The sequence below is a fragment of the Macrobrachium rosenbergii genome, chromosome 20 (assembly GCF_040412425.1).
Source record: "Macrobrachium rosenbergii isolate ZJJX-2024 chromosome 20, ASM4041242v1, whole genome shotgun sequence".
In the NCBI taxonomy this organism is placed as follows: Eukaryota; Metazoa; Arthropoda; class Malacostraca; order Decapoda; family Palaemonidae; genus Macrobrachium; species Macrobrachium rosenbergii.
The window spans coordinates 27364641-27388327 of record NC_089760.1 but is presented as its reverse complement, the minus strand read 5'-3'; the positions used below and the strand labels follow the sequence as shown (position 1 = coordinate 27388327).

The 23687-nt window shown below is 33.4% G+C and overlaps 2 protein-coding genes and 1 long non-coding RNA gene across 10 annotated transcripts in view; 2 read left to right on the top strand and 1 right to left on the bottom strand.

Moving 5' to 3' along the window:
• Nucleotides 1–6674, top strand: part of LOC136849170 (protein FAM8A1) — a 24709-nt gene extending 18035 nt beyond the window's left edge. For all 5 annotated transcript variants that reach the window (XM_067122275.1, XM_067122276.1, XM_067122278.1 and 2 more), the window contains exons 7-8: nucleotides 91–233; nucleotides 1431–6674. In XM_067122275.1, the coding sequence (XP_066978376.1) occupies nucleotides 91–233; nucleotides 1431–1608 (321 nt within the window). In that variant the 3' untranslated portion in view covers nucleotides 1609–6674. The remainder of the gene's footprint in view (nucleotides 1–90; nucleotides 234–1430) is intronic.
• Nucleotides 6281–23687, bottom strand: LOC136849171 (uncharacterized). The gene is made up of 2 exons (XR_010856248.1): nucleotides 22394–23687; nucleotides 6281–7009 (listed from the first exon to the last, which is right to left on the bottom strand). It is a non-coding gene; the product is annotated as an uncharacterized lncRNA (long non-coding RNA).
• Nucleotides 11941–23687, top strand: part of Rabex-5 (Rabaptin-5-associated exchange factor for Rab5) — a 33660-nt gene continuing 21913 nt past the window's right edge. Inside the window, exons 1-2 of one of the 4 annotated variants that reach the window (XM_067122272.1) lie at nucleotides 11941–12295; nucleotides 16583–16777. In XM_067122272.1, the coding sequence (XP_066978373.1) occupies nucleotides 16593–16777 (185 nt within the window). In that variant the 5' untranslated portion in view covers nucleotides 11941–12295; nucleotides 16583–16592. Of the gene's footprint in view, nucleotides 12296–12331; nucleotides 13247–16582; nucleotides 16778–23687 lie in introns of those variants that run through there. The other 3 variants (XM_067122271.1, XM_067122269.1, XM_067122273.1) reach the window with 3 other exon arrangements.

Here is a 23687-nt window from a genome sequence, read left to right as displayed (position 1 = left end):
AAGTCACTCTGAAGCTGTCAGTGTAATACATAGAAAGTGGGATACAAATTCAAGGTATTTGTAGATTGTCATTTAAATCTGTGTTTACAGGCCCTGTGTTTGCATCGGGGGACTGGAGGGACTGGAGGGGCAACGCCTGGTAAAAAGCTGGTTGGGTTGCGAGTTGTACGCTGTGAATGGGTAGCACCTACTGGAGCAGAGCAAGCTGTAGTATACCCAGCATCTGATTTAGGGTGAGCCATTATCATAATGTTTTTTATAGTAATTTATGTATGTGTTTTATGATTAAAAACTAATAAAAAGGAAAAATTTTAAGTGTTGACAAGAACAAAATTATATTTAAGAAATCATTTTATTTTTAGATAAATTCAATGGTTTTAATAGTAGGAAACAAATGTACATTAAACACAGCGAAATAATTTAACACTAAGACATAGAACTAATGGTTTCCTATGATTTTACTTGAATGTAGAGTAAAACGTAAAGAAATGCAAATCAATTTAGCTGCCCAGGATGTGTGAGGAAAGAAAACTTCAATGTAAAATGCTATTTCAGGAAATATATATGCCCAAACAAAACCTTGGATTTAATTGTTTTTTTTATCATGTTATTTGTCCTTCTCCTTAAAAGCAGGCACTGTGGTGGAAGATGATATGAATGCACCTTTTTGCTTGTACTTTTGTCTGTCATTGTCCCTGCTGTCACTATTACTCTCACTTTTACCCCTTATGTTAGTAAGAAGATGACAGTTGTTGCAATTGTGTTGGGTGATGGAAGCCTTGAACCACTACGAAGCCCTATGTCCATTCTCTGCATAGTTATCATCTTTTTCCCTTTCTTTAGTCTCTTTGTTGTATAATCCAATGTAATCTACACGTATTTACATAAATTCTTTACACTATTGCATTGCTCTGTTCATCTTTGCTAGTCTAATAATGTTCGTATATTTTTATATTATGAATTTTCTTTGCTCTCCTAGTCGTATGTATTTCATGAATCATATTTTGCTTACCTCATATTTTTATTGACAGGTATTTGACATTACAGTACTCTATTGTAATTAATACATGGTTTAATGAGTCTGTTGAGCTAAAATTCCTAGCCCTCCTAGAGCTTTCCAACAAAAGAATACTGCAGATATATTTGAGAAGTCAGACTCATGATTTTATGTTTATAACTTTAATTTTTTCACCAATTTAGATGTTTCTCAGATTGCAAATCCCTTCTGAAACCCCAGAATCTATCAGTGACAGAAGATAACCTTGAGGTAGAGTGTGTTATTCTCATTTGAAATATCCATAGTATTTACTTCTATCATTTCAGATAGACAAGCGGAATAGGAGACATTTAAAGTGAATTCTTGTATTTCAGAAAGTACTGAGATTGTTATAAGAAAATGAAGTTAATTAGGAATGAATATTCTCTTCCAGGTTGGGTCGCGCAATTCTTCGATCAGTGGTAAAGAATTTCTCTCTCACTTTTCTCTTTCCTATTTGCTTCTTTTTGTTTTCCTTCCAACATAATAGAACTGTTTATGATATAATTGCTGGCTCTATTGTTGTTGAGGAGCAGGCAGTTGTCAGGCGGAGAAATGGGAATGATGGTTAAACATAGAATATTGTATAGTACAGATAAGATAATTTTACATATTTGTGTAAGAGTTTTTCATAAGTATCAGTAAGAATAACCACGTGTTGGGTTTATGGTGCTCCCCATGGCTTTTTAGCTGGTGACATTGATGGTTACCTTGAAAATTTTAGTATTTTTGACAAAGTTTTTCCCTTTGAAAATAATGTACAATTCTTTGTAATCTCCTAGCCAAACAGGGTTCATTAATGTTCAAACCAAACCATGACCTGTAGCATATGTATGAACTGTTAATCCCCTTCACTGAAGCTAATTTGTATATATTTAGATATATATATATATATATATATATATATATATATATATATATATATATATATATATATATATATATATAATTTCTCAAAATCCATTTTACTATTTGTGTGAGTGAAAAAACCAATGAAGAGAATTTGTATATATGTATGTGATAAAAGGATTTTTCTGCTAGTGTTTTTATTCAGCTTATGTACTTGATCAAGAGGATTTTTAAGTTTTGTTTAACTTTAGGTAAAATTTAACATTAAGTACCTTGCTTGTATATGATGCTTACTTCCTTTGGCTATATTAATTTTACTTTGTTTTAAGTTTATGTGGAAGAGGGCATATACTATATTATAAAGTCCCATAAAAAATTGTATTTTATTAAAGCATATGAAAATACATTTATTTTAGCTTTGAATATGCAGCTGGAATTTACATTTTTCAAGTTATGAAAGTGAAGGTTATAGTAGCGTCATGTTCTGGTTTTACTTTCTTGACTCTAGCAATATGAGCAATGTAAACATGGATTTGAGTAATACTTGTAGTCTTCAAAATTATTTTTTCATTTATTTTTTTTTACATATCTAGTTTTTCATTTGTGACATCCAAACCTGACAGGTAATTTTCTTGTACCTGTGCTTGGTTTGGATCAGAAAATTTACAGCAACTTGGTGTTAAAATCTCTTTAAGTTGTGAGTGTACCCAGCTTCAATAACTCAAGCAATGGAAGAATGAATTTTTAGCTACTCTATATTTTTATTACTGTAATCAAAACCTGATTTTCTGTTGTGGTCATTTTTGAAAGTGAAGGTATTTCTTAAAATAATGCTAGCAGAGTTTTTCAGAAAGGTCAGTCCGTTTAACACTGAAGCTGTTTAGTAGTTTGAGTGTGTATTTCATTATGTGAAATACACTGCTATTTCAAGCATAACTTCCAGTAAACCCTTTAAAATTAAGTTTAATTATTTAGCAGAAGTTCTGTGTTTCAGCATCCAACTTTGAAATTGTGGTGTTGTTAGCTTATAGTATGAATTTAAGGGATTATTAAAGCTCATTTTGATCAGTGTTTTACAGTTTTAAGAATGTAGATCACAGTTGTGTTTTGTTGTTATATTTTCACTTGTTCCGTTTAAATGGATTACTATTCATAGGATTTATTGAAATACAATACGGAAAAGTTGTTAAAATTGTGTAAATGTTTACAGTTTTGTATTGATCATAAAATGACTTTTTGTTAAATGTTTTGGTTTGCTTAGTAAGAAATTTTAACTGTTTGTAATTTGTAAGTCTTGGTTAAGATTTTATATGCACAGAAATTTGAAATATTCATCATAGTCTACTGCTTCTATATTTTCAAGGAGCATCAATCATGTATTCTCTAAAAATGTTGGGTAACTATGACTGTTAAAATACTGTAATCTGTTTATAACATTTGTAAGCAATTGTGTGGGAAAATACTCTACAAGACTTTTTTTTGTGAAATGATCAGGTTAATCAAAGTCAGCATTCCTTCATCTGAGGTTGTCGTAGTGGAAATATTTGTAGGTAAGCTCCATGATCCTTAGTTTTCTCACTTCAGTAAATCTTACATATTTATGATGTAATAGAGAAATTTTTCTATAATGTATATATTTAAATTACTTCTTTGTTTGAATTCTTGTACATTGAGGTACTGTGTTACTATAGTATGCTAATCAGTTCTTGCAGCCTTTGTTAAAAAAAAATAGTATTGTTTCTAGAGCTACAGGTATAGTATCTGTGTGTTGTCGATACAGTACTAATCTAGCCTCTGAGTTTAGTGTTTTGAAGGTGACTGCAAACTTACTGAGAATTTGTAAGGTGATCATCCAGCTGTTAATGTGCACTCTTACTCTTAGTGAGATTTTCATTGTACATAAGTTGAGCAAGAGCTGTTAAGTTCATAATGCAAATTCGACAGATTTAAGCTGTTTTGGAAAACAAAAGCTAAAAAGTCTTTCGCTGTTTCTCCTTTTATAGACGTTTTTAACTAAATACTTTCTCATATAGTTGTACAGTACAGTTAATGACAGCATAAATATCTTACTCAAAGTATTGTTGGCAGAAAAGGTTCATAACATTGTATTATTTATTATTATTATTATTATTATTATTATTATTATTATTATTATTACAGCAAACCCCCTGTATTCGGGGAGGATGTGTACCACACCCCCCTGTGAATAGCTAAAATCCACAAATACTTAAAACCCCTCTAAAAACACTTAAAACTGCCTATTTTGATAGTTCAAACACAAAAAAACCCTCTAAAAATGCTTATACTTGAGTATTTTAATAGTTTTATCACAAAAAATGCATTTAGTCATGAAAATATGAAAATACAGTAATTAGTTAATATTTCTCAGTGAAAAATACCGTGAATGGGTGAATTTTCTGCGAAAAATGTGCATTTATGTTCCATAGAGAAATCCGTGAATAGTTGAGTCCACAAATTGTGAGAACATGAATATAGGGGGTTTGCTGTATTATTATTATATTATTATTAGGTTTTTAACCAGACCACTGAGTTACAAATATTTAACTCTCATAGAACTGACCAATAAGTAATACAATTTTATTATGAGGACTTGCATGAATACAAATTAAAACACCATACATGTACTTTATCTATCACAGACAGAGGAAGCAGTCTATTCACAGTTTACAAAATGTACTTATGGAGCACTAGGGAGTTTGGATAGTTTAGGTCTCAGTAGCTTATTCTTCTGTTGATCCCACCGGGATGCAGTTGCTGCTCTGGATGCAAATGTAGATTTGTACATTTTTATATTTTCCTCTCCAAACTGTATTCTATTAAGGAAGATCATTTAGTATGTGTCTGTTTTTTCTTAATTTAATTATTTATAGTTCTTTCAATAATAGGCTTGATATGCTTGTTATTCACAATATATTTTGCCATTTTGTTGCTATTGCATGCACCATGGAATTCTTGCCTTTGTCAGTTCATAGGTTAGCTGTTGGTTTGTTCTTGAATTTTTAAACTCTCTGTGAGTACCTTGAATCTAGACATTGTCTCATGACAGCCCCTATGCTTATAAGGACATGTTTGATTTTAGGCAATCTGGATTTTTTAAAACTAATTTTGATGCCATCTGTGATTTGGTTAGCTATTAGACACACATTTACAAACTTCGTAATTTATGTGTTGGAAGGTATCTGTGTGATATAGAGATCAAGTGTCATTCTCTATCTATGGCACACTTGAAAACTGGCATAAGAAAAGTAACCAGAACTTCAGGGTCATACACAGATACTGCATATTATGTATTTTTTGTTTTGTAGATAATAGGTTGGTTGTGAAGCTTGGGCATTAGTTCATCATTAACATAATAATAGTTAAGTTTTCTTTATATGCCTTTTCAATAGCAGATTAGTATGGATTAGGCTAGGAGAGGTAGCAATAAAGTTTGATCCATGTGAAAATTTACCTAAATGTTATCAATAGCATTTTTTGCAAGGGAAATTTCCATTGTAAATATGGTACATTTAAAGTTTGCAAAAGGGACATGTCCAAGACTTCACTGTTTGTTGTTGGATGAAGTTAGGACATTAGCTTAAACTATGTTTACAGTTAATGTCATATTGCATTCTTTGTTCTCTACATAAATAAACAATGGCCTGCGAAGGAAATATAGCTAGCTCTTATTCAGTGACGATGGCCACTTTCCCATTGTTAGTCCTCTGTCTTTGGTAGGTGAAGCATGTGGAAAATATGGGTTTGTATGAAACTTTTCTCTATAATTTCTTGCATTGTAGAACTGCATTTGTTAAAACATTTTATTATTGGGTTTGGGGTTTTTTTGAAATAAGTAGTTGAAGTACATTTCATGTTGTATTTGGAAAGGTTGTATTAAATTATTGGTTTTGTCATTCAGAGTTGTTTAATGATTGACACAAAGTTGTAATGTAAAATATTTTGAATGTTTTGTTGAACCTACAAGACTAGATTATTTTCAAATTATGCTATGTCTAGGATATACCATTGGACTTCTCTTGATGTGCATGCTCCTTAATCAGTATTAATTTATTCACATTAACAAGGATCAGTATATTCAGATTAAATATTATATCTTTCATAACAAAGCTAGAACCAAAGTTAGCAGTTTAAAAAGCAAATAACACCAATTCCAGCTTTTAGTCTTAAGAGAGAAGGGATTTTTAATACTGTAATAGTGCTATATAGCCTCATAATTATTTATTGACTATTGTTTTGAATAATGAATGACCTTTGAGTCTTCAGAAGTCTGGGAAAGTCATTCCAGGTGGACTAAGTAAGAATAAGGAAAGTGTACTGAATTGTGCAAAGGAGGCACTAGTCATGTTATCTGTAGTTTTTGTGACTTCTGCGTAGGTGAAGAAATAGTTAATTTACAAGTATATCAATTCCAAGATGTGAACAAAAGATATTTATTTCACCTCAAGAAAACCGATGTTATAATTGAACACTTAGAAAAAGCGTCTGTATCTCTGCAAGAGGAAGTGAAAATTGGAGCCATTGTAAATTGATGTACAGAAGATCAGTAAATTTTTTTTTTTGTCCCCAACTGTTCACCCCTATATCCGTTATGTAGGTGAACTCCTTAATCATTAATTTTTTGTGTTAAATCTGCACCAGTTTGTTATCAAGAACAATGATGTTTTGTACTTAGATCATTATATTGTATGCAGATTTCATATCTAGCCTTTGTTAGAGAATATATACATGGTAAATGTTGCCAGAAATTTTAATAAATATTTTTAAATAACATTTCTTTAAATTCCTGTACTTCCGACTATTTTTTATGTTTTAAATGATAAATGGGATACATAACCCGGAAATATAGTCATACCTCGGGTAACATTTTGTCCAATAAAAATCCGCTCAGTTAACAGACTTTTGATCAATTGAAGGTCGAGCCAAGATGACCAGCTAAAACATGCTGGGATCAAAGCGTGTCCATTTATGCAGTGCCCAGCTGAAATGAAGAGGGAGCACTCAGTTGAACTGTAGCTGTTGCTCGGTGCACAACTCCACTAAACTGTTTTGTGTTTATTATTTTTGGTGATTCTAGTAGTAATACAGGATACTTCATCATGGGACCTAAGAAGGTTAGAGATGACAGCTTAGTTAGTTATAAATAAACCAGAAAGAAAAATAGGTAGCAAAACAATAGAGGATGCTCTTAGTTCATCAGTAAATGAAATGTATGCACATTTGGGGAAAATGTAAAGTTGCTTTGAAAAATATCACCTGGAGAAAGCTGCAGTAAACCATTTTGTAAACCTGCTGAATAACATCATGTCTCACTTTAGGAACATTTTAAAGTGCATGCAAAAACAAACATCATTGGACAGGTTTTTAGGAAGAAAGAATTAAGTCTCAAGAAGACAGCAGTAGAAAGAGACAAAAGAGAAACAACCCCAGAAGCACAGTTGCCTGCTGTTTCTACGGAAGGGGACTGGACTTTCAAACAACATCCCCTCCTTTTCACTTTCCTCACCACCTACCACATATGCCATCAGCTCTCCCAGTTACTGCTAGAGTGAGAAAAAGTTTGTAAGTATTTCATCTATATACTTTGTTTTTTTTTTGTATAAATTTTAGGATGCTAGCCCTGTCAATTTTGAGTTAAAATGCATTTATTTTATTTTTGGAAGTCTGGAACAGAATATTTTGTGAAAAATTTGTTGGTTTAGGGACAGTTCAGTTAAAGGACAGCCATCTGAAATGGATTAAATCCTTCAATCGTTATATGACTGTAGTTGCTCCTGGCAAAGTGTGTCATTAGGCTCTGAGTAGGACAAATTTCCTTTCAGATGTGGTCATGGAGATTAAGATCTCCAAAAGTAATGTGCTATGGTTCTAAAGTGACAGCCAAAACTGTCGGTCAAAGGTTCTCATTAGGGACTGGCTGAAGCACCTAGCAAATATTTATACAATATACAGGAAAGGCATGTGGCCATTCCACTTTCTTTGGTTGACTACCAACTCAAGGTTGTCTCCTCTATCTCTATTTTGGGAAGAAGGTGATTTTTCTGGATTTTGAATGGGTTATGACAAGTATTTACAATTTAATTTTCTTTATGCATTAATGTTCTTTCATTTTAGATACATTCCCACTATACAGTATTAACCTGTATTAATTTAGAGTATCTATTTAATAGATTAGATCAATATCCAAATGGAAGATGGGTATTGTGGGCCTTTCTCTTCAGATTAAGATTTCCTCTGAAAATATAAAAGGAATTCACCACAAACAGCATATGCAACATCAAGCCTGAACTTGGAGAAAAAAGACCCCTGGCCACAAGCTGGGGAGAACAGGTAAATTGGGCTACCCAAAAGCAGAAAATAGTAACTGAAGATGAACTGACTGGCAGATCTCTTCCACGGGCAACTGGGAGGCCCCTGGTGGCAAAGGAGACAAACGTGAAGGTGAAAACTTGTATGGAGAGTAGATGGTTGGTGTTGACACCGATGAAAGTTTATGCCAAAGGTGAGAGGGAACAGCACGGTGACAAGGCATGGAGGAAGAGGAAGGATCATCTATATTATCTGAAGAGATCTGCAACTTGACAACTGAGGCAGCAACCAAACAAGCTAAACAATTGCTCTTCAGCAGAGGAAGACACACACTTGCAGAATCTGTTCTGCCCTAAGGAAAACCATTGCCCCTAAGACCAATTTTTGCAGACCCATACACTAAGGGAAGTGCAATTGGGGTCCATATTCAGGATAAAATAAAATCCTGCAGGTCTTACCCTCCTTGGTAGCACAATCATGTTAAGGTGTAATGATAATGGGAATTAAACTCCAAAATATACACTGCATTCCTTGCAATGAAAACATAATTATGAGAAAAAATTTAACCATTACTGAGACTAAGGCAGATCAGAAGTGAATGGTCGATGCAAACTTTACTGAGTAAATGATAAACACCTGAATAACAAAAACAAGGGAAAAGTTACATTAACAGCCCCAAAGTAAACATCCAGTTACTTTATTAGCAGGCAAAGCAAGGAAATACACATGAACAAAACACTGAAAGCATGAAAATATGAATGAAAAATACTGCAAAGCAAAACAAAAATGAAATAGACTGCTCACAGGAACGATCAGTTGGAGTTTGCCAGCCAGGAGATGATGCATAAAACACTTGTAAACCACTAAAATCACATTAAACTCTAGATGAAAGTTAATGAAAATGAAAACCTATGAAAACCATTACTAAACATAGCAGAGTTGATGAGTTGTCTGGAAGAGAGAGCGGTTCTTCCACAGTTGGATGAGGAATGGGAACTTCAGTGGTGTATTGTAGGGACTTGGGAGTTGATAGGCATGCGTGCTGAGATTTTTCTCTCTGAGATGTTTTGTTTCATGCAAATGGATGCATTTTGCACTAATTAGTGTTTTTCGTATGATTTGTGGTTTGTGATAGTAAAAAAATGATTCAACATTACCTGTCCCACCTGTAATTGCACCAGTGCTAACTCATCAAAACATATTTATTCTGAAAACAATTTGACTAGTAATTTATTTTTTTTTTTTAGTGGTGGCGGGCTGGGATTTTTCTCTCTTAGATGCTTTGTTCCATGCATTTTACACTAATTAGTGTTTTTTTGATTTGCTAGTAAAAATGATTCAACATTACCTTCCCACCTGTAATTGCACCAGTGCTAACTTCAAAACATATTAGCTATGCCCTTATCAATTTGTGCATTTTTTTGTTAGTGTGGTGGCAAGTGGTCACATCTCTGAGAAGCTGCTTAGTAATCATTTCCTGCCATTACCTTTAATTTGTTCAGTATCATTCATATATGAAACTATTTTCCGTAAGTTTATGGTGTGTTCATATTTTTCAGTTATGCTTTCTGTTGTTACTCGTTCACTCGTTTGCTTTGCGCTCCTTTTTATTTTACATGAGGTTCCCTGAAGGGAAACTTCTATTCATCCTCAGTTCATTGGTGTTTACTCTCTAATCCCTAGCCTCTTGCCATCGAGTAGGGGACTTTAAAGAGAAGTTACTTATATTTAACTCACAATTTGGCCCTAAGTTGTTGATGTAAACTAAATTTGCTAAGCTTTTTAAAATTTTTTCTCCTTTTCAGTTACTTTTTTTTCCACAGTTAGGGTTGATTCTTTATTACCTAAACAAGTATTTAACAGAATATGATTAAGATTGCTCTTAGAGGAAGGATGGCGTGCTTTCACACTTACAGAATTCTAATAGTTGACACAGCTTTGTGAGGCAATGCCCTCATTGCTGGGTCTGATCTTGACAGACTTATGACCCTTGAAGCCCTGGATAAATTCTATATCTAGGAAGTTCTCTTAAGACGGTAACTAGATGTGACCTGCTAGTCACCTTGGAGGGTAGGAGGCTCTCCTACATATGTTATTTATTGTACATTCCGCGATTAATAAATTATTCGTAAATGTAGAAGGCCAATGCATGAGTGCAGATTCTTCTAAGCTCCCTTCTCAGTAATCAAAGAACAGACTGAGACCTTTAGAATCACCCTTTAAAGTTAATAAACAAGACGTTATGGGAATAATAGGCTACTGTAGTGTCACCAATGTACAAGGACCAAATTGCTCACTACACATTGAAATATATATTATACCCAAGGTAAATTATATAATATATATATATATATATATATATAATATATATTTATTTTGTCTACTATATATAATTTATTTTGTCTCAATTATACATATATTTCAATTTGGTCCTTGCAATTTGGTCCTTGTACTAATGGTGACACTACAATATTATTCTTATACATTGCCCATAGTGTCTTGTTTATTATATATATATATATATATATATATATATATATATATATATATATATATATATATATATATATATCAATATCCATGATAGATTATGGAAGGCAAATAGCTGGACCAGCATTAGAATGAGAATAACGGAGGACTTAGAAAATGGTTTGGAGCTTTTAAGTCATTAAAGGCATTGAATGGCCTCCCTGGCCCCAGCACTGGACCATGTAGTCCAGATTTCATACATTCATTCAAATCATTACAAATTGAATTTAATGAACCAACACTCCAACTACTTCATGATTTTGTGACTGCGAGGTGCAGTTCAGATTTAGACAAGCTGTGTTGCTATCAGAAGACTTTGATCAAGATGACATTTTCGTAAATAACCACTCTCCTTTCCCAGTCAAAGTTGGTAGACTCGCCGAGTCTTCTCCATTAAGCATAGTTTTCTCATCACATAAGAACTACAGCCATCTTGGATAATGAAGGAAATAAAATTATGCAAACTTTACTATATCCAAAAGTTCTGCATATACTCTAAACCACCACAAAAGACGCAAAAAGAGATAACTCGTAAGTCTACTCCACACTAAGCAAATGCTACTGCTGGTTCCAATCCAAATCAACGGGTGCAGCAGTTGGTGCCATGTCACGATAAAACAAGGCAATTTTCTTTACCAGTCAATGCTTGTTTTTAAACAAATGCATACAATAAATTTAGGACTAATATTTTTTTCAAATTTTCCATCATAAAAAATTATTTGTATCTTTGATGACTCGGAAAGTGCTATAGAAACCCTTTGAAATTATTATCACAGAAATTCTCAGAAAGGTGTTAATTACGGAAACTATGTACGTCAAAATTTCATTTAATGAATTGCAGGCAACAAAAATTTTGATAACTGGGTAAGCGCAAAATGAAGAACGAGCAGTTTAACCGAACTGCTGGCCAACGTAATTATAGTTTCCAGAAGTAGCAAAAAATAAGATCCACCTAGGAAAGCATACGTCCAAAATAAGGAAATCAGAGGTCGTCTTTGGCAGGAACTTTTTCTCTCTTTGTATTTTCTCCCTCTTTACACAAAAGCCTTCAGACTTTTCAATTTTGATACTTTCCGCATTCCTTTATTGATAGACTGAGTCGGAACTAGTATCATCAGCAAAAAAACTTTAGAGAAAAGATGTTGGAAAATATAAATTATAAATAATAGATTTGAAACCTTTGGTGGTGAAATATTATATTGTAAATTGTATATGAGGAAAGAGGGTGATTACACATAAAAATAATTATAGCTACAAAATTTCATAGTGAACGGACCGTAGATGACTTACATGCTCTGTAAAAAGAATCATAATAGACAGTTGCCAAATAGTGATTAAGAAGCCAATATTCGCCTGACACTTGACCTTGTTTGTGTTCCTCTGTCTCGATGGATTAATACCAGACCCTCCCTTATCAGTGTGAAGGAGCCGGAGCATTTGGATTAAAGCTCGAGACTCCTATTCAGAAGTTGTGGTGACTCCTGGGATCCTTCTAACGTAAGGTCGTGATTTCACTTTCTGTTTACGACTGTGACCATCTTAGACGAGGCTAAGGTTAACTAGACTTTTCTTAGGTCACGCTGGTTTTTGACTAGGATAGTATAGGGAAATTATGGTAGACTCGAACGAGCTGGAGACTGAATTATATAGCCTAATGCGTGGTCTTCAATCTATGTTTTGCAGTACGCACCTGAGGGTATTCATAGTCTAGTAGCCTAGATTGTCCAAAGCATAACCTATCCGATACCCTGTATCCAATATCCTGTATCCTATATCCCGTACCTATCCTATGTGCCGTTAGTAGTATATTGATGAAGGTAATATATGCCCATATTTTCTAATCCTTTATTAGGATAACATACGATAGGCATAGCCTAGCCTAGTCGAGCCTGAAGGCCTAGCCTGCTGAATGTGTTTAGAACTGCATATTACTATCTCAGGTTTTAGCCCATAGGGAAAATCCAGTAATACCCTTGACTGTTATGACAAATTAATTTCAACTTAGGTCCTATATACAATTTACCTGACTGCTTACAGTGTGTTTTTAGGCTACCCCTTATAGGGTATTGTTTAGGCAAGCAACTCGTGTTTGTTTTTACCAGTCCTGGTCGTTTCGGCCGTAAGTCACATTAGGCCGTAATATCCAAAACAATGTAAGACATTATGTTTATGGTATTTACCATTATTATTTCATGTTTTACGTACATCCCCAAGGGGCTGGTACTAAACACGGTGTCCATTTTGCACGTAAACGTGCTTACGGCCGAAACGACCCGAATGCGTTTTTAATTGTTGCCTATCTGCAGGAGGGACTAGGGTATTTTGGTGGGGAAAAATGAAACTGATTGAATAGCATGGGGCCATCAGCAGTTCTCTGACATGTGCATAACTTGGAACACAAGAGAAAGAGAATCCTATGAAAGTGTAAATGGTTCCTGTGTTGATTATCATCTCTCCTAAAATCACAAAGGATAAAAAACCACAAGATGAAAAGTGGAGAATATGGTAATGGTAATTACTTGAGTATGATTTAACCTTTTCTTGCCTAACCAAAGGGGCCGTGCTATACCTAGCTAGGCTCCCGTAACCTACTTAGGATAGTAGGTACTACTGACTGAGATTTGGAGTTGGAAGTTTAACATTTAAATGTAGTTTTTTTTGGAAGGACTAACCAAGTATGTACAGGAGGCTCATTTATCACTTATTACCTGTTCATTTTTATCAATTTTAGTTGCCAAAAATTTTAAGTCTACATTACCTCTGCATATTCTCAAAATATTTTTCACCTAATTTGAAAAAATAAGACTGGTGTTCATGTCCTTTGGAGGCAATACTTAGAGCATCAAAGTCATTTTAAGGAAAGTGTCGGATAATGAATTTATATATGCCAGTCATCACCATTCAACCCTGATGGTATTTGATTTTGCCTTGCAAGAAATTGTCTTCATATCTTAGCCAATAGCATTTGAGTTCTTGCATTGAAGGTTGTGGCAAGGTCAAGCCCCATTTTAAGCTAATTTGGTTGAGTTTTGCAAATGGTAATGAATGGTGAGGGTTTATCTGACCTGAATTTTTCTTGACTCAGAGCATTTAAAATTTGTATGGGTTGTCTCTACCAATAGATGAGAAATGGGGTACAGTAGTACCTATGATAAGTGGTGGCAGGGGTTTGAAGTCAAAACCCCTGTCTATAAAGGAGTGGTTCAGTTAAGGATGCCTATATAGGTATTGGATTACACTGTTAGGTGAGCTTAGTTTGTGGTAGGTAGCTCTGTTATTGATACCCCTCTCCTTTTAATGCAGCTAGCCTAGGTAAACTCAGTGCACTTATTCAAAATATGATGAAAGCTGAGTTGGGTCCTGGTTGTACTTTTTTAAAGTAGTGAAATTTGTAAAAAAAAAAAAAAAAAGACCCAGTATATATATCCAAAATCATATTTTTTCTTACTTGTCTATATTTTGTCTTTGCATTGCACATAGTTAAGTAAATATTAAAAAAGTTATACCTTCCTGATTACCCATACTCACATGTGGGTAATCTAATCACTGGTAATTTGTGAATCAAGGACAACATAACAGGAGAATTTAAAAATTTCCTGAGGGTAGACAATCATCCAAAAGTCTTTAGACTCAGAATATTGATTTTTTATGTGACTAAAGAAGATTGGCCAAAATGGCTTCTTAAAAGTTAATTTTAAATTGAAAATTACATCTAGAATTCTAAATGAGTTGCATGTACTTAAATAAAAGATACACTGTCAAAAAATAGATCTGAGTTTAGGATCCAGGATCTAAGACCTACTATCATACATTTAGAGTTATTTATTGGTGGTTAATTTCATCCCCCATAATTTTCAACATGCACTAATATTAGCAAAGTCTTAGTTAAAAGATTCAGCAACCACAGGTTTATACTCAGCCATTTAAAAGATTCAGCAACCACAGGTTTATACTTGGGCAGTGGGTTTCTTGCAGAGACTGGTATCATTTGTAAAAGCATCAAGCATGCTTTCAAGGTCAGTCGACATGCTTAGAAGAAATAGATAGTAATGGTCTGAGAACATTATCCTGGAAAACACCAGAAATTACATTCCAGAACAACCTAACCAAATAGAACTTTGGGTCTGGACAATTTTATCTAAAATCTATTGATACCATGTTCTTCTCTCAATGATATTTAAAGTTATTCCTAGTATGTTTTCTGTATAGGTTACTATATGAGAGATACTGAAGCTTTGTTTATTCCAAAGGATATTTGTAATTAGTAGCTTAAAGAAGGCACATGTACAGTATTTTTGACATCAGTAACCTATGAAAATATGTTAGAATTATAACTAAGAGGATAATCTTAGCAGTGAATTACAATGGGGAACATTACATGTATTTACTTACAAGTTCCTCGTAGATGAAAAGTGAAGAACTGCTGGGCATAAAGAGATATAGTGTGAAGTATAGTATGAAGAAGACACTATTTTAGTATGATATTTTTTCTTATAAATGTGATGAATGAAATTCTAAAATTATTTCATGAAAAGATTAAAATGTGCTGGATATACATATAATCAGCTAGATATTTATACTGTGCTTTTCTTTGGTGGTTTCCCTGATCATAGCAACTTAGGTATGATGTGAGAAAAACAGTTGAAATTGATAAGTTTCTTAAGTTTCTTACCAGCTGAATCCTTTAATTTATGATTGCTAATTTACTCATTTAGATTATGACTATATCTATTTCTTGAACAAGATACCTACTGAACATGTTGCTGATTATGTAAAAAAAACTTTTGTTTACACCAGATTTTTTCCATTGTGGAAATTATACGAGAATAGTACAGTACAGTATAGGAATGATTGATATATAAAGTCCATTAGCTATTATAATTTTAAAAAATGTATTTTGTAATAATTTATTGATCCGTTATGTGATATTTAACATAGAAACTATGGTAAATACAGAATACATAAAGTTGTGATGAATAGATCTGATGCCCTTAACAAGGTTATACAAACATGCAGCATTTACCCAGTTACCTTCCATTAGGCTATTCAGTGACCTTGAGCAGCAGAGGAAATAGTACTAGAGAGAGCAGAATATGAGGCTCAGGCCTATTAATGAGGGAAACCAATAGTTACCAGGTATTAACAGGAAGCATGTTATCATGATTGTACTGTGTACTGTATATGTTATTACTGTACAATGTTTGTCTGTGTATTCTACTTAATACTCATCTTTTGCTCAGTTCTTACAAGGTTTAACCTCTTTCTTCCAAGAGCTTCCTCCTTGGATCCTTCTAATTTTTGTCTTCCTTTGCCCTTATTTTTATTTCCACCCTCTATGTCTCCTTTATTTCTCTTCTCGCCATATTCTTCTATGTACCTTGATCTCTTCACCCATTTCATGTTTCATTTTTTGTCTATTATATACTTGCAGAATGCATTTTTGAACTTTCAGACTTTACACCATCACTATGAAATTACATATAACTTCCATTTCTTTATACCATTTATAATTTTCCTTTAAAATAATTTTCTGCCTGTCCATTAATTTTCTCACTTAGTTACACATCCACCCCTTGCGTCCTTTTTCATCTTTGCTTAACATTGTACTGCTGTTCCCTTCCACCTCAGTTTAGCCAGTTGTGGGAGTAGTCAAGGAAAACAAAAACTGCCTGAAGCTGTTAATAAGATTAGGAAATAGGTATTTTGAGAACAGAATATTTTACTCATGTCCTCATTACTGCTGTTCTGTATATGTATTGTGTGTGAATACTGATTGTATTTGGGTCAGACATCTAGTTCTGTAGCATTACTGGTAAAGCTAATTTCAGTGTTATTTTCCAGACCATCAGTAATGTCTAATTCAGCCTGGACGGGGGCTAGGCCCCATGTCAGTAAAGTAGAGCTTCGTTGCCGAACAGGATGTGGTTACTATGGGAACCCAGCGTGGGATGGACACTGTTCAAAATGTTACAAGGAGTTGGTACAGAAGAACCAGCAACGGAAGACAGTGTTTGATCCAACTCAGAAAATCCGCAAGTAAGCAAATGTAACATATACAGTAGATTACAGTGTCATGTGTTTTCATTTTATAAATGCTAATTGTTTGCATACTTTCTATATCACCTTCATTAATGTATTTACATTAGGCTTTCCATTTACATGTAACGCTTGCTGTCCGTTCACTCCATTCTATATTGCACCATAATTTTTATGTAAAATATGTAGATTTATTGAACATGGGATACAGTGCCAATGAAACTTCTGCTCTCTCTCTTACTGAGAACTCTCTTGTATGTCTTGATTGTTGGGAAGAGAAATATCAAATTAGTATTTTTTTATATTTATTATGTAATGTACTTACGTAGCCTAACAATCCTCTCTTTAATCATATCTCATTTTGTCAAATTCATAGAAGTCAGTAAAGGTGTTAACATAGTTTCAGATACAGTGCTCCCCCAATTTTTTGTGGGATAGGTTCCTGAACACACTGTGGAAATGCAAATTCTGCGAAAATGCAAAATCCCCTCCAAAAATAATTATAACTGTTTATAACTGCCAAATACCCTGTACCCCTTAAATTAAAACATTTATAACTGCCTATTTTAGTAGTTCAAACAAAAATATATTTTAAATTATCAGACTAAAACAATTTGATATTTAAAAAAAAAATACACCTCATAGAAAAATTCATGAATTGGTGAAAGTTCCCACGTAAAAGGGAAAGATATGTTCCACAAAACTCCGCAATAAAATGAAGCACAAAAAAGTGGGGGTCCACTTCTTCCATGCACCATTCATGCAGTTCTTGGCCACTCTTTCTTTTGCTTCTACTATTATATTCTTGATGCATGATAGAATATTAAATTTTGGTAAAATTCCCTTAAAAGAAATTCCATAGTAATTGTCTGCTGTATCATTTGGTTTACCAAATGTCGTCTGAAGGTAATAGGCTCCTGAAGTAGAAATGACTCCATGGTTATGGGCTGAAGAATAGAAGTAGTGTTTGGAACATGATTTTAATGTTGGGATGTCATACATATTCAGAATTAATAAACCTTTAATAGGAATACCCTGTTTTTATTGGTATTCATGTACTTGTGATTAAAGGAGCATAAAAACCAGTCCCCATACCTTTTATGTTAGAAGAGTGGTGAACAGTCAACATGTTTGTACTAATATTTTTAAAAACTTGGGTTTTTCGAATGGTAGACAAATATTGCTCAAGCCTAAAACTAGCATTATTCCCTCCAAGCAACAGCATTAATTGATCCTTGAAAAACTTGAGAACCCAGCTTAGATTTTGCTTCCCTGTGAAAGTTTGGTTGTTTTGGTGTCTTGTTTAACTACCGTACATACTCGCGTATTGTGCGACTTTTGAATACCTAATTTTGAAGCCAATTTTAAGGGGGTCGCATCATACACTAGATATAAAATTAGCGCATAAATATTCACATAGTATCGTATTATAAAGTACAAACATAACAAATATGCATCTTTTGCATGGATCTTTTTAAAGTTATGCCTTACTTCACAGTATCCAACAATATTATATTATACTATTGTATTATAAAATACAAAAATTAAAGATTTTGACATAAAAATTCTATTTCATACTGTGAAATAGTCCATTCAGCACTTATTTTATAAAGATACCAGAGAAAGCTAAATGAAATAACAAATATGCATCTTTTGATGGATCTTTTTAAAGTTATGCCTTACTTCCCAAGTCAAAAGTCCCAACAATATTATATTATACTATTGTATTATACAAAACATAGTTATCAATGTCACTGGTTTATCAAAGGGAGAGAATGAAAAAAGGTGATCACGGGTGATTACGGGCCCTCTCCAGAAATAGATTTTCCTTTTTTGGGTGATTTAACTCAATTCAGAGAAATGATTTTCTTGCTTCTAAAGACTTTAGCATAAATGAATCTGAACTAGATACTCTAGTTTTTGAAAATAATGGGACTAAGTGAGCTTAGAATAGCACCTATATTTTTAAGAAAATATTATTTAGTGTTTTGACAGTTTGAAATCAGCTGAACTTAAATATCAGAGTGATCTAGATACTCTATTTTGCATGGGAAGTTAATATTTTTCATTATTTAGTGTTGTTTTTTCATTAATAGATGGCATTGGGGCCATGTTTTTTGTGTAAAAAAATCAGCAAATTCTGTTCACTATTTTCACTTAACTTCATCATAATACGGTCTTTATGTATTTATCTTTTATCAGTGTGAAAACAAGAGTAAAATGTGTTCTTTCATGCCCAGTACAGTAAACCCCCCGTATTCGCGATCTCACGATTCATGGACTCACCTACTCACGGATTTCTCCGTGGAATGTATCTACCCATTATTCGCAGAAAATTCACCCATTTGCAGTATTTTTCACTGAGAAATATTCAGTAATTACTGTATTTTCATCTCATTTTCATGACTAAATGCACATTTTGTGATAAAACTATTAAAATACTCGGGTAATGCTTGAGTTACGATAATTCACCGTACGATAATTTGATTGCAATGGGGTAAGCAATAAATTCCGATAGACAATATTATTTATAAAATATTTTTAAATTTCATGCGGGCGCAGGCAGCAGCATAATCAGGCAGTGAGAGAGACCAAATTACAATAGACAACTTTTCCTCCATCTCTTTATCCCATCTTCTAGTTAAAAAAGTAAAAGAGAATGATAAAAGTATTGTTAGTAACGTTATACTCTTGCGTAAATGTGTACAGCCATAAACAACCGACCGAGAAACTGTTGTTTTGGGTATAACTGAATCAGATAACAACAGCTGTTTACCTGGTATTTCAACCATCATACGGTAATAAACAATTACCGTAGCTAATAGCACAAATGATGTTAAGTAGAATAGGACTGATATATTTTTACAATATACCTTTATTCGGTATGGATAAAAGATCGTCAAGGAAATATACTGCTCAATTTAAGCTGCAAGTTGTAGCTGAAGCTGAGAAAACAATGTTCAAGCTGCTAATGGCTCTACTTTAAATTATTGTGCAAGGCGAATTTTCGTGTAAGTTTGGCACGGTCTCTAAAAATGCTATTAAATGCTTATTTCTAAAGTTTAAACACTAAATATGACCCTAATCATATTCCCAAATTATTAAGCTAACTTTTAAATGAATTTAACCCTTTTAACCCAGACTAATAATTATGACACGTGAGCCCATGCATGTATAAAATTGCATTTTATTTTGGAAAAGTGGGTCTTTTTTTCCTGTCACTTACCGTATGTTAGTTATCTCCCAAAATATAGGCTATTATATATCAATTTAAAGCTTATGAACTGTATTTTAAAGTGAAAATATCAGAATTGATGTTCCCTGTAGGATTAAGGATTTGCTGTCAGGTATCAGCAGACATCAGCTGACGACAACAAACATGAGAAACACATTACAAAACCTTATTTACGACACTCTCCGAGCTTGTCACTCTTATGTAACACAATCTTTATTCTAAAAAATAAGTGTATCTTATGCATTTCTAATATAATATCTCAAAATTTACGTATATATTGTGATAATCACTCGAGACCACAGCCATGCGTAAACTTGAAAATGTAAAGAAACATGAGATTTCTGGGTAATATGGCTGAAAGACGGGCTTTCATCTGATTGGCTTTCTTGGAAAAAGGAGGGAGATGGTCAGCCAATAAAAAGTAACCATCTCCTGGTGTGGATTGGGCTTATTTAAGCGCATAATGTGAAAGTGACTATATATCACCACACGGAGTAAGCAGTAAAAGCCACGGGTTAAAAGGGTTAAAGTTATTGTAATTTCATGTAAAAGTTAGCTTAATTCATTACCCTTAAAAAAAGAAATAAATGGTTGACATAAAAATAGAGAGTTGGAAGAGAATTTTTGTCTCTCTCCCCTTCCGACTGATCTATTTTTTAGAAGTCTTCTCAACCTGATTCATTCTACATCTCTTTCCCTTTGTTCTGAAATGCTTTTTCATGAACAAACAGTGTTTTTTATTTGGACTGATACAATTCTTAGTTATTATATGTCTGTATTTTAGAACGTATTTGCCACACTAACGCATTTACATTTCGTAGACGGTACAGGTAAAATTAGGTCAATTTAAACCATCTACTGTACAGGTAAAGACGTACAGGGAAAAAATAAGTTGTAGAAATGTGTGGAGTGCTAACTATGAGAGAGAGAGAGAGAGAGAGAGAGAGAGAGAGAGAGAGAGAGAGAGAGAGAGAGAGAGAGAGAGAGAGAGAGAGAGAGAGAGAGAGAGAGAAACCCTTAAAAAAAGAAATAAATGGTTGATGTAAAAATATAGGAGTGTGAAAATAAGTATACTATTTCTCCCTCTCCCCATTCATCCAGTCTATTTTTAGAAGTCTTCTCAACCTTGCTTTTAAAAACTTCTTTATCCTGTCTCTTTCTCTTTGTTCTGAAATGCTCTGTCTCTATGTTTTAGAACGGCGCATTTACAGTTTGTAGATGGTACAGGTAAAATGATATCAATTTAAAATTGTCTACTGTTCAGTTAAAGACATACAGAGAAACGGTAATACGTAGGTTGCACTAACTATGAACGAGAGAGAGAGAGAGAGAGAGAGAAAGAGAGAGAGAGAGAGAGAGAGAGAGAGAGAGAGAGAGAGAGAGAGAGAGAGAGAGAGAGAGAGAGAGAGAGAGAATTAGTAATAAATCTTTGACCCCTAATCAGCAACACTCCCCCTTCTTTTCATGTTTATCGACATGTCTGACAGCTTTTGCCTTCGAGCTTCTTAGAAAAGATGAGGGGAAGAATTTGTTTAAAATAACAGTTATATTAATATTATTATTATTATTATTATTGTTTTTATTATTATTATTATTATTATTATTATTATTATTTAATCTTGTTAATCTTATTATTTGAAAATTAGTACTTATTGTTAGGTAAAAATTTATTTATCATACAAAACAAATAAACGTATACATGTACCATAAAAATTCTCTCATCTCAGTAAGAGAGAGAGAGAGAGAGAGAGAGAGAGAGAAAAATTATTACTTTTATTATTTAATGTTATTTAATTTACACATACAAGCTTGAAAACTTATAAATTACATAAAAAAATTGAACAAACACTTTTGCAGGGTTTCTCAGTAAAAGTATCCGCAAATGTTCGCGTGTCTGTGAAAAACTCGTGTATGACAGTTAGGTTCCAATGAAAAGTTCGTGTGTCTGTGAATTCGCACATCTCAAACTGTGCAAGTTCGGGGTATTACTGTACAGAGTAACTTGAATGTGAAAGATCTAGCCAGTGTGAAATGTGATAAATTTTTATACAACAAAAGTAATTAAAGAATTAATTCATTCCTAGAATATTTTTACACTGTCTCTAAATATGCACTTCTAAATACCATTAGCTGATCATTCATCTTGTTTTGATTTAAATATTATTGTCATTCATTTTGAATGTATCGGATAAGCTATTCTTCCCATTCAAGCAAAGATACAGATCTTTGGCTGCAAGATGACAAACCCGGGTGGCTTCATTTCTGTTGCCACTGCTGACTATATGAGGTTAACTATGGTAGCAATATGCAAAAGAAATGCCAGAAAATGTGTGTTTGACAGCACTTTAGTAAGCAGTTAATTTCATGAATAATTACAATACCCTTTTAATGCTTCCTGAAGAGAATAATTCAAATTCAGTGTGTGATGCCCAGTGGTGATGATAGGAGTTTCACTATGTCAGGAGTTGTGGTGGGCTAGCTTGAATTGTTTAGATTTGTTAGTACTTTATCATCTTAGTTATCAGTGATGTATAATGCTGATAGATAAGTCAAAAGAGACAATGAATTTCTGATAAGCTTACATGATTTTTGAAGCACAAACAATAAAAATCCAGCGTTTCTGAGCTTACTTTAAGAGTTGTTGTGGTGCAGTGTATTGTGCTTTATTGAACATTTTAAAGACAAAGTACAGTAGTATATAGTAAAAATTGGCGACAAATTTCAGAATACAAATTATTGAATTTCATAAAGTTCAGTATAAACCCTTTAAATTAGTAGCAAGTGAATGTTGGTGCTCAGTCATTGTATGGTTTAGAAAAATAAAGCAGCATTTCATTTATGAAACTATGACTTCATTGCTTAATGCATTTCATTGGACTGACATTTTAAGAAAAAATCTCATAAGTTCATATAATCCTTAGTCTCTAAAATATTTTATGTACTGTCTTAATTTCTTATTGCAAATAGAATATTTTGCTTTCATATAGCCTTGTTTATTATTGTGCTTATTTAATAATCACTGAAGGCTTTAAAGTTAGAAAAATGACTTTCTAAAACTAAAATTGCAATTGTAAAATGAATAGCCATTCATTGTTAAACATTCAAAATCTCATTGGTTACTGCAAATTACATGAAAGCTTTAATAATTGCTGTAGGTAGGTGCAACATTATAATTGTTGGTGACCAGGACTAGCAGCAAAGCCATCTCAGACTATTCCTGTTACCCTACAAATGGTAAAATGTCATACTGTATTTGTTTTTGTTCTGAAGACAACAACAACACATACCTTGCAGTGAGGGCCATCACTTCACATTAAAAAAAAAAAAGGTGCCATTGCATATTGCTGTTGGTACAGTTGGCTTCATAAATTTCCATACACACCCTGCAAGCTAAGGAGACATCAGGCAGTTCCACAGTATAGCAGTTGATATCCATGTTTAGGAAATGAGAAGCTGTTTGCAGTGCTGCCTGTGAAACAGTCATTTTTCATGTACTGTATGTGACAAAAAACACTTTTACCAGATGTCAAATTAATGTTAATAAAGTAACAATGTGAAGTAACAAGATTGTGGTGTTGCCAGATGTTTCATAGCTTACGTGAAGTGTACCACATTTCATGACGCCAATGGTGCTTACAACAAATGATGAGGTAGTTCAATTTGCCTAGGCTGAAA